The 15,995-nt window shown below is 45.3% G+C and overlaps 2 protein-coding genes across 2 annotated transcripts in view; both read left to right on the top strand.

The window, feature by feature from the left end:
- Positions 1–3,657: 3,657 nt before the first annotated feature.
- Positions 3,658–11,311, top strand: mtmr6 (myotubularin related protein 6). Its single transcript, XM_029148178.3, has 15 exons — positions 3,658–3,879; positions 5,511–5,642; positions 6,551–6,713; positions 6,825–6,982; positions 7,272–7,400; positions 8,113–8,247; positions 8,325–8,457; positions 8,553–8,662; positions 8,774–8,899; positions 8,980–9,029; positions 9,156–9,249; positions 9,332–9,438; positions 10,183–10,317; positions 10,417–10,543; positions 10,676–11,311. Exons 1-15 carry the CDS (start codon positions 3,856–3,858, stop codon positions 11,027–11,029), a joined length of 1,977 nt encoding a protein of 658 aa, XP_029004011.1. The 5' UTR covers positions 3,658–3,855; the 3' UTR covers positions 11,030–11,311.
- A 4,000-nt stretch (positions 11,312–15,311) lies between these two features.
- The window catches only part of amer2 (APC membrane recruitment protein 2), a 4,220-nt gene continuing 3,536 nt past the window's right edge, over positions 15,312–15,995 (top strand). Inside the window, exon 1 of the mRNA XM_029148605.3 lies at positions 15,312–15,995. This exon is cut by the window's right edge and continues 3,536 nt beyond it. Coding sequence (XP_029004438.1) covers positions 15,420–15,995 — 576 coding nt within the window. The 5' untranslated portion in view covers positions 15,312–15,419.

The following is a 15,995-nucleotide window of genomic DNA, read 5'->3' as shown; positions in this document are numbered from 1 at the left end:
ATTGCAATGAATCAAACATACTGTATATTGATATACAACAATTAACAAAGAAAACAAATACCTGAACTAACAATTACAAATGTATTATTTTTTCAAAGGAGCTATTGAAGTCATTCAAATTAGGATTCATCAAACTGCTGCTTATAACAGCAAGCAGAGCTTTGTGACAGGTCTCTCTAGGACGCTGGTCTTTGTTTGGACACGAACATCATCATGAAGGTTGTATCAATCAACATGATGCGCAAGCTCTGGGAGGAGGTACAGCGTCTGCGCAGCCATGTTCCTCGTGCCCCTGCTCCCGTCACTGAACCACAGTCTGCCCCTGAGCACCGCGGCTCCTGCCAGCTCAAGCCCCTGTGCAGTCATCCGGGTCCTACTACAGTTCAACCTCCACAGTCGGCTCTTTCCTCTTCTGCTTTCTCTCTTCTCTGTCCCTCTCGTTCTTCTGTCATGAATCCTACACAGATCTTCTTATTTGCCATCGTGACGTTGCTTCTTCCTTCTCTCTCTTTTCTTCTTCTCTTTCAATTCAAACACAAAACAGAAGAGATTATTCACTTAATACAACTTGTTTGACTTTTGACAACTTACAGCTTTTCCCATTTACTCAAACACTTGTGTCTGATATCACACTTTAAAAACAGGGGACACACTAAAAACAGAACTTGTTGCATCTTTAGACACGGACACAGGGCACACTTGAATGACATGACTTCAACAGCATCGTATTATTTTGGTGTCTACGTCTTGTTTTATGTTCCTACTGTAACTAGACAGAAGAAATGAGTAACCTGGATGTGGCGTTTGAGCCGAGACGGTAAAACCTATGTTAGACACTAAATGACCACGGTACGGCGCTGTTTCTCACTCTGAAAGCAAACGTTGAATAAACTATCGGATTTGACACAGTTACTTTACGGTAGGGTTTACAACAGTGTTTTATTATTGGTCCGATATCAGTGCACATGATTATTATTGAAATTGACCCTGACTTTGTTATGTTTGTAAGTCTATATTTAACTACATTAAATAGTCTTGGTCAATTTATTTGAATGAACGCTGCAAAACTTCACCTCAACATTAACTGAAACTCTTACTGCTCTGTCTCTGTCCATTGAGTCCAGTAACGCTGCTACTGACAGAACTGGGCCTGGGCGCTTGATCGCATTTCCTTGGGGAATATGAATTTAGGCCCAGTCGCCATTTTGAATCACAAAAATGACCATAATATTTCTACACCTTAACCAAAATAACTGGTTGTCAATAAATACTATGTTATTTCTACATTCAACACATATATAAACATTTAAGCGACACAGAATAAAACACATTAAACACCTTTCCAACTTTAAAATTAAATATTTCTAGTACAACGAGCTTATTAAACAGTTGTAAGGAGCAAAGTTACATGTAGGCTAATATAAAAAGCAGCGTGTCCACTGACGCGTGCACGTGTGAACGAGAAAGGCGAAAATGTAAGCAAATTTATTACGCTAGTCCTTTTCTTACAGTACGTCACTGTATTTTATAAATGGCTTTTACTTACTTCACATAGAAAAGTGCAAACAAGTAAGACTGTAGCTACATGTGGTCATGCTAATTCAACTTGAAAACAAATTAATATACTGTAGGAACTATATCGTAGGACTATACGAAGCTAAAGCTAAAACCTAGAGCTAAAATGATTGTTACGAGTTGACTTGATGCAATGTGCAAGTAATGTATAAAGTTTATGAGCCTAAATTCTAGATGCCAAGCTTGTGCATCGCCATGCTGCAGTCCTCAGACCACAGGCCACATTCAGCAGTGCTCGCTGGGGAGTTGGTCCATTGGTTGGATCAAAAGCCTCCTTCATGACTCTAATTCACTGATGGAGCGCTTCTTCCGCTGTTACGCTGTATAAACCGTATGACATGTTCAGGACTGAGCTTGGCTCAGGATATGAGTGAAAGACTGGATTCAGGTGAAAGCTAGTATTTACCACGCTGTTTGATTATTGAGCCTCAAACCCTGACAGAGCTGTTTGTCTGCTCTGCTAAAGGATCATGTGAATTATAAGTGGTGGAGCGTTTACTTTATAAATAAGTTCTGTCACTTTAACAGCATAAAAACGAAGAAAAAGAGATTATATAAATACTTTAATACTCAGATGTGTGGTGAACACTGAGCATTGTAAGTCAAGTTAATGCATTTAAGTAACTTCCTTTAAGGCGTTGACATTTTTTGGTGAAAAGAAAGTGTTTTATTGTTATTTGTGTCAGGTGATTTTTTTTAACAATAATGACTCTTTATATGCTATAAATTGTCATATTTGTACATTTTGTTGTAGTTATTGTTGTTTCATGATCCATTAACATCGTGTGTCTATTCTTTTTTGTGCTTTTTATCATATTTGACAGGATTTTGACATGTATGTTTCCTGTATTTCAAGGACTATATGTATTGATATGCAAAGTGCCAACGGAGAAATTTGGCATAAACATAACTTTGTAGGATGAAGTTGCCTTTTGAAGCTGGCTCTATGGTACATGTACACAGATCAGAGGTGTAGTATTGAAGCCTCACTGAGTGTGTGCTGCTTTGGTCCATTAGCTTTCATTACATTGCTTTTATTACCACTAGTTTGTGTTTTCACCTAAAGGAGCTTTTACATTGTTGGCTTCCTTTTTTAAAAGGTATTTCCTGTTGTATGTATGACTGTACCAATGCATGTAACTATTTTTTATATTTCTGCAATAATAAATCTATTTTGTGCAACAGCCTTGTTTCAGTAACTTAAAGCCCTTTATACAGGGCCACCTACAGTAAGCAGGGAGAAGCATCCAGCGCTAGCGTTCATGGATGATGTCTGCTTTGTGTTATACCCGGTCAAAGACCTGACTGTGTTATACCCAAACAGTATTTCAAGTTACTGTCATGTAACTAACCTGCTGTACAGGAAGTTCCCACAATCTACTGATGTTACCATCCAGTTGCAATTAGTTCATGGAGATGCAACACAATGACAGAAGTCAGTACGGCCGACAGTTGTTCATACTGTCCACCACCAACTTATATACAGTAGTGCTACTTATTACTAGAGTACATTTAAACAAGGTTTCCAAACAAGGTGAGCAGTGAGACAGTTCAGATCTGAAATTACTAAGCTAAAGTACACGTGCATTCGTTATTCACCAGATTCTTTAAAGTTGCTTCAAATCCCCTTTAAGGAATAGAAAACGTGTTTTTGTATTTGCAGATTCACGGTTAATAGGTGAAGAACCATACTGTTCTTGGACTGTTTACGTCAGTCACATGACCAACCCCATGAACGTCGCAGTGGTCCTTCAAGACTCGCTGTGACACCGTCCCATAACTGTTTCAAAGACAAGTGGCCTTTGCAACTAAAAAAGCAGCGTATTTCCGTATATCTTTTCAAAATAAAACATTGAGATTTACAACGCGCAGACGGTTAACCCTACTCCATATTTCCCTTATTCAACTAATGTAGTGTATCTTTGGTGAAATCTAATATTTAAAAAATGAACTGACTCAAAGAAAACTAATTCATTATTCATTTCTAATAACAATTTCAGCGAAGAACGTTTTACAACTAGGACAGTTAACTGTCTAAACGAGCACATAAACCTCGTGCTTTTATTCTGAAATGCCCATTCCGCCACTGGTGACGTGGTTGCCAAGTCTTGACGCGGATGGATGAGTGAAAATTACTGACAATAAACACATATCATATGCCGTCGACAACCTAAGGACGCCGTGTGTTGCACTTTACGTCCTCATATCATCAATGATACACTTGTCTCCGAAAGGCGTCGTTTGAAGCAGCCCTGTCGTCGCTGACAGCTCCTCGGACAAATGGAGCACATACGAACACCGAAGGTATCGTTAGCTTGGGGACATTTCTCGCTCGGTGCAAATGGCTGGGTTTCAGTCGGCTGCTGCAGCACGGCCTCGTCTTCCACAGATGCCTGTGTGGCGCCTTGCTGTGCTCGCTTGTGCCGGTAGTAACACTCTCACCTATCCTATGCGAGCCCGTCTGTTAGCATGGCTGTTAGCATGTCGGCTAGCAGGTGCCGCCAGCAGCTCGGCGTCAAGACGTGACGAGCATCAATGACTTGTTTGTTTTCCGCGTGCAGCTCCTAGCTGGGCCTCGTTGTCCTATTCGTGCTGTTCACACATGCGATATTGACTGAGCTGAGTGTCAAGTCAATTCAAGTCGCTCAGGGGATTACATATAAGATTATTCCCCCAAAGATGTAAGACAGTACCGACTGTTACGTCATATGTGCTAACGTTAGCTAAAGAAGCGTTCACACCTTGGTGATCACTGTTGATCCTCAGTTAGAAAAACAACCGGTGATGGAGATCTGTCACGGGCCACATTAGCAACGCACAGCCCCTGATAGTTCAACTCAATAGGCTGGAGCGCAAGTCACTGTCCAGATAGGACCACTCTGAGTGGATCAGTGGATCTCACTGTGGGGGATGTGTTTTAAAGACTTATCTGCTTGAAAATGATTTGTGCACACTGAAATGTGACTGAACACTCGTTGTGCGAGGGAGCTGAGGTGACGTCATTTTCAGCTCCAGAGTAATTGCACATATTGGCCAGCATATTGGCTGGGTTTAATTTCATTCAAACTGGGTGTGGCCCCGCTGTCTGAGGCCTTTATATCTCATTAATACGCTCGAGAAGTGCACGAAAATGTCTCTGTGCTTTCCCACAAAAACTGCTATAGTTGTCAAAGGATTGTACTGTGACCAGTCTGCTTTAGAAACAAGTTAATGTAGTCTTAAAAAGCTTCACTTTGGGGTTTTGATCTACGCGGTGGGTGAATTCTACATATATGCTTTACAATACTTTGACGCACATCTTCAACTTTCCCAGAAAAGATGTTCTCTTTCTGTTTTATCCTCTTTTTCTCACTTGTTCATACACACACACACACACACACACACACCTTTGACTTCCTGTATGTGCTAAGAAGCCTCTGACACACTGTTGGTTGCTGGGAGACAGAGACCTCAACCGTTTCATCATATCTGAGAGTAACAGGAAAGCGGAAACAAAGGAGAGGATGTCTGAGTCAACAAGAGCAGTGCTGTTGAACCGTGGCAAGAGCAGCAGACTGTCCACAATCAGCAGTTCTTTTAAGCACGCAGTGAAAGTTATAAACAAGATAAGATGCTTTACATAAAGAGGAAAACAATCGTAGAATGTAGCAATAGATGTTCTGAATACAGCGTTCAGTGAGTGCCATCATCTTAGACAGTTTTTTTCTATATGTAGGAACAATTGGCATTGCTTATATTGGAACTGGCAGCTGATAGTGGAGGCCAGGTGGTCAGGATTAGGTGCTGTGCCAGCTGGAGCCAGCTCCAAGAGCCACAGCAATTCTGTGATAGGGTTTTACTGTGAGCTTGAATCTCTTTTCATCTTCCACATACTTTATATTTAAAATATAACTTCACCTGTTTACAGCTATGAAATGACTGGTGACTGTTTGCAGGTGGAGCAGGTGCGGCTGGTGGATCGCTTCAGCAACAAATCCACGAACGGTACACTGTACCTCACAGCTACACACCTCATCTTTGTAGAGAGCAACTCTAACAACTCATCCTCTGCTGGACAGGAGGTCTGGGTGAGTCGATGTGACTGGATATGCAAGATTTTGTGTGAAAGGAGAAAATTATGTAAAGATTCCTCCACCTAAAGTAAAGATTACTGTCAGAGTTCCAGGAGTACTAGGTTTCTGATGTCATGAGTTGCTTATGGTCTCATTGTTATTATTACAATGATACAAACACACACAGTGGTGCTCTGGGGATATGAGGAGAATGTGGAAAAAATGGAGGAAGTTAAAGTAGGACACAAATGATGTCGTCTGAGACGGGATTAGTGGGGATTCATCCATAGGAAGTGACGAGGATGACTGAATTGGCTCTAATTCAAGGTGTATTCAAACAGATGCCTTTGGTGTTGTGTTTCTCTAAGTTTTCACAGTGTCTGCAGTAGCAGTGCACTGCTTCCAACCTCTGGTATATTTGGTTTGCTACAGTGGCAGGCCTGCACTGTGGAAGCGTTGGCGTGTTATAAACTGCTTTGTGCAGCAGATCTAGGCCATGACTTCCCACAGTTCTTCCTGCTTTATTGGCTGAGAATAGGAAAATGTTTCCTATTCTCTGTGTTGGGGCTCATTCTGCTGAGGCAGACACAACCGCACCACCACTTCAGAGCATCTCTACTTTGTGCTATGTGATTAAAACAATTGACGATTCCAGGCACTAACAGCTCTCTACTACTACTACTACTACTACTACTACTACTACTACTACTACTACTACTACTACTACTTGTTCCAGATTCTGTTGGGTTCATTTGCATTTTTAAACCTGCTTTCAGATCATAATTAGCCAGTCCTCAGTCCCTGTAAATTCTATTGGACTACACAGCGGTGGTTCCAGAGGAACAATGAAGCATCATCAACATATTATTATTAATACTACTCTCCTCTTTCCTTTTGTACTTGTCTGTCTCCCTCTTCTTCAGATATTGCATCACCATATAGCCTCGGTGGAGAAGCTCTCTCTGACCACCACAGGCTGTCCTCTGGTCATCCAGTGTCGTAACTTCAGGGTGGTTAATTTTGTGGTACAGAGGGAGAGAGACTGCCATGACATCTACAGCTCACTGCTGCATCTCCTACATCCTGGTGGGTTTTGGGAGTTTTTTAGCATCTGCTTTTACGTTTACATGACCACCTGTGTTCTCTTGTGTGCATACATGTAGTGATAATATGTGACGATGCTCTTTCTCCAACCAGCCTCCTATGAGGACGTCTACGCCTTCTCATACAACCCCAAACAGAACGACCAGCAGAGAGAGGAAGGATGGCAACTCATCGACCTGGGGGCAGAGTTTGAGAGGATGGGCGTCCCCTGTGATCAGTGGCAGCTCACCGATGTTAACAGAGATTACAAGGTAGATGGGAGACTGGTTGTTGTAAAGAGTTCCCCAATGTCTGCTTGTTCTTTGTTGTATTTGAATGTGCAAGTTAAATCTGTAGACGTTTAAAATCACTTACAGGTAGTTGTTAACCCTTGGTACGCTGTCTGTCTGTCCTTAAAAAAACAAAAGAGCATCACAAAGGTGATGCTTGTTTCCTCTAGCTCCACATTCATGCGGGGCTGCACATGTCTTATGTAGGTGTTTTGCACAGTCTTCTGTTGTTTAGTTTTGGCCATTTAAAAACCAAAGTGTTTGTTTACAGGTGTGTGAGACATATCCACGGGACCTGTACGTTCCCATCACAGCCAGTAAGCCTATCATTGTGGGCAGTTCCAAGTTCAGAAGCAAAGGGCGCTTTCCTGTTCTGACGTACTTCTATCAAGAGAAAAAGGTATGTCATAATCTGTAAGGTTAACATGCTCAACGACAAGTTTGAATTGGTTCTTGTACTGTACATTATGTCAGTATTTTTAGAGAGATCTGAAGATGAGAAAGGGAAATAATCACCATCACAAGGTTGAAACATGAATCCCACAAGGTGGCGCTAGAGGAGAGCAAATAGAAGTCTTGAACTTGTATTTCCTGAATTTAAACGTGCTGAGCACAAATGGGATTAAATTAAGTGGTTCAGAACTTATAACCTGCTTGGCTTGAAAGTTTGCCTTCCACATGTTTTCTTGCAACCACATCCATTTTTCATTTTATCTCTGCCACTGTTCCTGGTATCAACCATGTTTGTTTTTGTTGCATTGTTGGATCATGTAGTGTACAAGTTTGAATAGATCTCTATGAGCCAGATCTGATTTGGTTCATTTAAATTATTTAAATAAATATCTGATATCAGACAGATAATGATAGGATTTATATTACACCAGCATGTGATTTGAGTAGCTTGTCCAAAGTGGAGCAACCTGACATTGAATCAAATCACACTTGAGACAGACACTGGTACAGATTCTACATAATGACTGCAAGCACAGCACCGCACCTACACCCTGTGCCACACAATTACCTGGTTATTATCCGGAAATTGAAACTCCAACTAAGATAATTATTGTTTAAATGCCCTAATTTATGACGTATGTATCATGTCCCCCCGACAGGCAGCAGTGTGCCGGTGCAGTCAGCCTCTCTCTGGGTTCAGTGCGCGGTGCTTGGAGGATGAGAGCATGTTGCAAGCCATAAGCAAAGCCAATCACAACTGCCGGTTTATCTACGTCATGGACACCAGGCCAAAGGTAAGCGGGAGATGGTCGGTCAAAAACTCACAGCAATGTGATCGTTTCCGTTGAGCGCTTTCTCCCCTGTCTTGCAGTTGAACGCGCTGGCCAACCGCGCCGCAGGTAAAGGCTACGAAAACGAGGACAACTACTCCAACATTCGCTTCCAGTTTGTTGGCATCGAAAACATCCACGTGATGAGGAGCAGCCTGCAGAAACTGCTGGAAGGTGAAACATACAGTGCATCAACAGATCATCATCAAGTTTAGTCGCCTGGAAATAGTACAGCTCACTTCTTCCGTCCATGTGTGTGCTCCTCTCAGTGACTGGGACCCGGTCTCTCTCCATGAGCGACTTCCTGGTTGGCCTGGAGTGTAGTGGCTGGTTACGGCATATCAAAGCTATTGTTGATGCAGCCATCTCATTAGCCAAGGTACCTTCTCTGCTCCTTTAATCTCTTTCTGCTTGTTTTATCTTTGTAATCTTAGCATCATCAGATAGTTCATCAATGCATATTTTAAGCTGTGTTCATTTCTCCCACCAGGCGGTGACGGTGGAAGGAGCCAGTGTCTTGGTTCACTGTTCGGATGGGTGGGACAGAACAGCTCAGGTCTGCTCCCTGGGGGCGCTGCTCATGGACCCCTACTACCGTACCATCAAGGGCTTCATGGTACGAGCACAAAGGCAAACGGCGCCTCGTTCCATTCATAGTAGATGTCTGTGGTTTTTAATGTCTTTTATGTCTTCTAGGTGCTGATAGAGAAAGACTGGATCTCCTTTGGCCATAAGTTTGCTGACAGGTAAGCATGTAGTTATTTTGCCCCTCTCATGACTGTACGATTCAGTTCACCTTTGAGCTAGAATGACGTCACGCACCATGAAGCAGGTTTCATTGGTTTTCATATTCACTGCTTTTTTTTTTCTAGGTGTGGCCAGTTGGATGGGGATCCAAAGGAGGTATCTCCTGTCTTCACTCAGTTCTTGGAATGTGTCTGGCAGCTGACAGAGCAGTTCCCACAGGTGTGTTTGTGTGTGTGGGAGCAGCTTATTTCCACCGTGTGTGTTCCACTGTGCTTTTATTAAAAGACAGTTCTACCCGTAGGCTTTTGAGTTCAGCGAGTGGTTCCTGCTACAGATTCATGAGCACGTCCACTCCTGTCAGTATGGAAACTTCCTTGGCAACAATCAGAGGCAGAGGGAGGAGCTGCAGTGAGTCCAAACACATTAACACATTAATTTGTGTTCTGCTTATAAATGAGGTCTAATTCGCCAGATCCCATAAACAAACCCATGTTTATAGAGTTATCAACTCTATTTGTGTTAAGTGAAAGATTGACAGTGTTACGCAAATAACCTGCTCATAACCTTTGCACTGTTACGCAGTCACACCTCTAAGATCTACATGTGACGCTGAACGGACGATTTGTCTTTTAGTCGTCATGCATAAACGTGCTTATTCTGAACCTAACGTACGTAAGCATATAAAACACACAGTCGCAAACATTCACTGTCAATAATGACACACTTAATTAAATAAGATTACTTCACTAAGTACCTGTTCATGTGAAGGTGGTATGCTTTTCCTGGCCGAACACTGAACCAGTTATTTAAACATAAAATTCACACCATGCTTCCTTTTATGTTTTACTATAATAATATAGTATAATAATATAAATAATATTGTTCTGAACGTTCGGCAGAAACAGCGCCATGAAGGAATAAGGAGCATGTTTTAATGTCTCCTCTCTGTTTTCACAGTGCCTTTGCTTAACAGGTATGTTTGCGAAGCTGTGGGATTTTAAAAACATGTCAACTGATAGATCGGTTATCTGCGTCCGCCCTGGAAGAACAAACACGGGGCTAATTAAAACTACACACCCTCTTTAGAAGATGTTTACTGTGAGATTTTGTTTCTCAGAGCATATTTAACCTTTAGACTGTGTTTTTTTCCAGGCTCAGAGAGCGGACTCACTCACTTTGGGCATTTCTAATGAGCGAAAAGAAGAATCACTTGAATCCTTTCTACAGTCCTGCATACTCTGAAGCACACCCCGTTCTGGAGCCCTCCACCCTGCCTTATCATTTCAAGTCAGTATAGCTTAGTGTTCACGCGTATAGTCACAAACTCTCAAACTTTGAATCTATGAAGAATAATATCCAAATAATGGTGAGAATTTCTGTTCAAAGGTTCTGGAGGAGCATGTACCATCAGTTTGATCGGAACATGCATCCACGTCAGTCCATCCTGAAAACCATTCTGACCATGAGAGAGAGCAGCCGCAAGACAGAGAGCTCATTGCAAGCACTGGAAAGCGTATGCGCACATGTTTACTTATATTATCCCAAGATCATGTTTTTTGTGTTATGCTGCTTTTCATGTGAGTTGTGCATTGAGATAAAAATATCCAAAGCCTGAGGTATCACACCGGTACGTTTCTCTGTCCAGAGGCTCCAGCAGCTTGGTGTGACCCCAGTCGTCACCTCAGACCTCCCTCCTCCTGCCAGGGATCTGCATTCCAAGCCTGGGACCCTGCCGCCGCGTCCCAATTCTCTCATCCTGGGAGCGCCCATCACCAACAAAGAAGTGCAGCGGCAGGCGGAGGAGAACGAGCAGGAGGAGGTGGGCGAGGAGGCCACGGAGAACACTGACACGGAGCGGATGGTAGAGGGCAGCAGCGGCACGGAGAGCAGGAAGCAGAGCTACGGCGAGCTGGAAGGGACATGCAACAACAACGAACTGGCCAAGGAAGAGCCAGCTGTTGTTAGCCTGGAGTTTGGAGTGGCACGCATGACCTGCTGAGGCCGAGCAGAGATTGTAGGATACTGAGGGACAGATGTGTAAGTGTGTGTGTGTGTGAGAGAGACAGAGCGTGTGTGCGCGCCAGGGGGAAGCTGTTGTTCTGTTATGTGACTACGTGTTCATTACGCAATGGTCCGAAATGGACCGAGTGGATGAATCTGAGCGTCTGCATAGAATAAAAGCCTCATTACTATGTCATATGTTGAATGTGTATGAAAAGGCTTTTTTTAATGAATGTTAAAAAGCACTATAGAGAATTAATAAATAGACTAAGACAATAAATCCCAGTCTCGTCATTTGTCCAAATATGACCTTGAAAACTCTAAATCTACTACAACTCTAAAAGTTTTTTCAGTTTGTTTCAGAGTAACGACCCAAATAACGTCGAGTCCTGTTTGGCAGCAGAAAGACTCCATCATGTCATGCGAAGGCTTGAGTCCAGACTAATCTGTATGTCGTGTTTGACCTCCGCTGATTTTCATCCAGTCTGAATGAAAAAAATATAACATTAAATACAGATTTAACCAGACAATTTACGCCAACTTTTCAACAGAAGTTTAATATATTTTTTGGATTTATTGTTCATTTAATTTTGTACATTATTTTTGTCGCGAGACAAACTGATGCTAAGAGTTGGACACTGAAAGAGATCAGCTGTCACCAATTAATCCTCATAAGCGCCTATTGATCATTTAATCCAGTTTTACTTCTCCTATTGATCAGATAATCTGACCTCATAATATGCATTGATCTCAAAATCCTCCTGGTCGCGTATGGCTGCCATGTCTTTAGTTAGTTATTTATGAGCGCTGACCCTGATGACGGGCCGCTGTCTCAGAGAGCAGACCGTGCCTGAGGGCAGCGTGACCCATCTATCGTTTGTGCAGCGTTTCTACAATAACGCTTTAGGTAAAACAGCAGTAGGTTCACGCTGATCGCTGTGATGTGTGGGTTAGCTGTGCTGAAGACACTTGGGGATGCAGCCGGAGGTTCACAGCTGGATTTGCCTCCGCTTTTACTTGTTAACACCCCGATTATGCTGCGCTGATGCCAGACTAAGGTTGTAACTTTGCTTCATATCAGCGCAGACAGGATTGGATCGTGTGGACTGGATTTACCGTACAAGAAAAGTCTTCTTCTCCCAGTTTGTAATAGACGGGGAGTTGAAGCTGGAGGATGGTGGGATGTAGAGTAAAGCGTATTTGTCTGTTACTGTGTAATTTTCAGTAACATTATAACATCAAGCTGCTCCTCTACTGCTCTATCCAGACTGCGTGCTCCTAAATACTTCATGGACTGTGTTCTCTTACAGTAGCTTTGGCAGTGAACTAGTTTCTTTCGTCCCTCCTCACTGTCCTCACATGCCGTAGGAATAAATGGAGGTTTGTGCCTACACACACAAACACTCACACAGTGGGACAACGCCACTGAGCTGTGGGCCTCAGTCGACCCATTATACGCCAGCACATACACGGATCTGTACCATCCTGGTGCAGATCAGCGCTGAAAACCTTTTGTTTGCGTCTGGATTATTAGGCTCTGTTGAAATGCGCGTGAAGTCCCTTTGACACGTCACTGAGTGACGGGGCGTAGCCTACTTCTGCATGTTACCTTCCATTAAACATTGACAGGGACTCTCCCAGGACTGGCTCGGGTTCAGATCTGTGCTGCACGCCACGCTGGTAGGCCTTACACTGAACACCAGCCTGGCTGGCAGCGACAGCTGCTTTACACAGGGAATCCATCACAGGAGGCGCATATTAATAATTCAAGCCTCTCCAGGCTTAATTCCTGTGCACACGCAGTTGTTTGAAGCTGTTCTTTACATCTGTGAAACTGCATGTGGTCAAGACGCCGCCCGCTTCTTTTTATTATCACATCCCTCAAAAAGGTTAAATTATAAAAAAGTTTTGCGAATGCAGCCTTTTTTTTCACTCAGCTGTAAACCGCATTGTTTGTAAGCGTCTGGAATCTGAAAGTGTTTGGCCGTTTGTGCTTAAAGAGCTTACTTGGAGTTAGCACCGCTCTCTGTTGATTACTAAGCTAACAAAAGAGCACAGGGGGGTAATCCTGGGGGGGGGGCTTAATACTGTATACACGTGCACAGTCATTAACATGTGCTCACACACACTGTGTAGCTTAGTTTAATACCCTCCATCCTGAATATTCCATCAAGCAGGACCAACACATGGTGATGATGGTGATGACGATAATGATAAAGAATGTGCCTGCACGTGTGGTGCTTCTTGTACTTGTGTGATGAGTCCATTCAGTGAATATGTTGGGAATGTTGTGGCAGCAACACACCTACGCTGTGTCTCCTGACACCTGACTGTTTTTCCCAGCATCAACGCAAACAGCATGACATGAGTTGAGGAATGTGTTTTTATTTCCTCATCTTACTAATTAGCAAACTGTATCCTCATTTTTCACTCACTGGTGTGCATTTAAAATCAGTCGTTGATATTTGCGTCCTGAAGCTCTGGCTCTTGTTTAAAAGCGCTGTCAGCAACCGTCATACACGAGGCATAATGTAAATCATACGTGCACATTTTACATTGCACACAGCAAAGGAGAGGCAGAGGACACTGGGAAAGAGAATATGTCCTCTAACTGTCCCACTTAGCACCGAGCTTCACTCAGGGGGCTGAAACGGGAACCCTGTCTGACAGATGGAGGGGGGGGGGGGGGGGTCAAGATAATAGGGTGTGTATCTCTAATTTGTGTGTGTGTGTGTGTGTGTGTGTGTGTGTGTGTGTGTGTGTGTGTGTGTGTGTGTGTGTGTGTGTGTGTGTGTGTGTGTGTGTGTGTGTGCGTTTTCACAGTGGAAAAGCACAGAAATTATTCATTAGGTTGGGAGTAAAGCACATGTTGCATCAAACCGACTAAAATTACTTTAAGCCAGTCATTATGTGCCTGTGGGCCTGTTCCCTTCCCAACAAATCCACTTCCAGGCGTAAGGCAACGATCTGTGACAACTGCAAATGATGGAGTTGTTGGAGACACAGCGCTCTTCATCCAGCAGCCGGCTAGTCTGTTAGTGTAGCTGGAGGCTGGCTGGGTGGCTTACATGTATGCTGAGTGAATCGATCTTTTTTATCGGGGGGGAGAGGATGAGTAGGATGTGCTCCGGCGCTTCACACTGGGGAAGCCCTCGAAATGCGTTTGAGTGGGTGTGAGCGCCTCTGTGGAAACGCGTGCAGCGCCTTGGACCGATGAATGCAGACGCTGCTAGACAGCGGGGAGCTGGAGGAGGAGGAGAGCCAGCGCCCCCAGCGACTCAGGAGCAGGGAGAGAGAGAGAGAGAGCGAGAGAGAGAGAGAGAGAGAGAGAGAGAGAGAGGGAGAGAGAGAGAGAGAGGGAGAGAGAGAGAGAGAGAGAGGGAGAGAAGAGAGAGAGAGAGGGAGAGAGGAGGGGAGAGGAGGTCTGTTAGTGGGTGGGGGTGTCGTGGAGATGAGGGGGTTGGGAGGATGAGAGCACCCACAGGATGAGGCTCCGCTCAGAAACAGGAGCGTCTTGGGTGAACCCGCTCCAGGTGATGGAAACGTACATGATCCGAGAGCAATGTTTTCATGATTAAACGTTCCGGTTTTCATGCACAGTATGGCTTGTGTGTAGTCGTCAAAACAATAAGAAATGGAGAACAACCACTGAGGCAACAAGTTGAGGCGACGCACTGCGCTTCGTTACACGCCTGCAGAAACGCAGACGCCGACGCCGGCGCCGTCCAACCGGTTCTGGGGCTGTGCAGACCTCGGCGGGCGCGTCTGTGTGGAGGGGGGTTCCCGGCCAGATGGTCCAAACCCTATTGTTTTGTGCGTCTGTGTGTATGAAAATACAGATACGACAGACCCAAAACAATGGCCCCGCTCCGTTTCGCCGTTCCACCACGCGGTGAGGCTTGAACGTCTCGATCCTTTAGCTAACGTGTCACAGCGCGAGCAGTGGGTGCGTACGCCCCCTCGTTAGCGGCCGCGAGGCCCGACTCGTGCAGGGACAGAAGCCGTGAAACGTGGGCCTGTAAACTGATGAGCGGCTCATAGAAATAGAGCAAACAGAGCACTGGTGACAGAGAAGGTGGAGGGAGGGAGGGGGGAGGGGGGGCGGAGGACAGACGCTGGCAGCACGCCAGTGTTGACGAAAGCTGCTTAGCCCACCCAGTTGCCATGGATACAGCAAGGAGCCGCTCTCAGCATGCGTGTGCCTGCGAGGGCGAGAACGAGAGGGAGAGAGAGGGAAACGGGGGGGGGGGGGGGGGGGGGGGGAGACACAGAGAGGAAACCAGCAAGCAGGCATCAGAGCAAGTCAGAGTGGGAGTGAAAGAGCAGCAGACAGCAGGGTGGAGAGGAGAGGAGAGAGAGAGAGAGAGAGCGAGAGAGCGGGCCAGTGCATGTGTGGACGGAGCCAGGGAGAGGGAGCGAGGACAGTCAGGCGGCTCGAGGAAGGCGACGGAGCGGGAGCATCAGAGCCCCGAACAATGGAGGTGCAGGCGGAGTGTGTGGAGCCGCCCGCGGCCACGCAGTGTGACCCCCAGCCCGCGGGCAGGATCAACAGAGCCGCCTTCAAACTCTTCGGCAAGCGGCGCACCGGCTCCGGAGTGGCCGGCTTCTTCTCCTTCAGGAACAAAGGGCCGAACGGCGGGAACAACAGGAACTCCGACAGCGGGAATTCAATGAACGGCAACAGCTCAGCGGCGTCGACGGAGCTCGTCCGCAGCAGAACGCACGACGGGCTCACGAGCTCCAACAGCGATGCGGAGGGACGCAGAGGGGCCGGCCTGGAGTCAGGGACGGTGAGGTCCCTCAGCAAATCGCTGAGCTTCTTCTCTCTGCTCCGGCGCGGGAGTTTCAGGTCGGCTGAGAGCGGGGGGGCGGGGCTTGTCCGGAGAGGGAGGGGCCTAAAGGGCTTTTTCAGCAGCATGCGATGGAGGCGCAGGGAGAAAACGAACGAGGGAGACGGGGAGGAG

This window comes from Betta splendens, chromosome 4 (assembly GCF_900634795.4).
Source record: "Betta splendens chromosome 4, fBetSpl5.4, whole genome shotgun sequence".
NCBI lineage: Eukaryota > Metazoa > Chordata > Actinopteri > Anabantiformes > Osphronemidae > Betta > Betta splendens.
Note: the sequence above shows the minus strand (reverse complement) of the source record. Positions and strands in the feature narration are given on the sequence as shown.

Excerpts from the sequence above, each read along its gene's own strand:
- mtmr6 (XM_029148178.3), top strand. The coding sequence starts at position 3,856 with ATGGAGCACATACGAACACCGAAG. Across the intron at positions 6,983-7,271 it reads ATGTTAACAGAGATTACAAG|GTGTGTGAGACATATCCACG; the intron begins GTAGATGGGAGA and ends GTTTGTTTACAG. Across the intron at positions 8,900-8,979 it reads GTACCATCAAGGGCTTCATG|GTGCTGATAGAGAAAGACTG; the intron begins GTACGAGCACAA and ends TATGTCTTCTAG.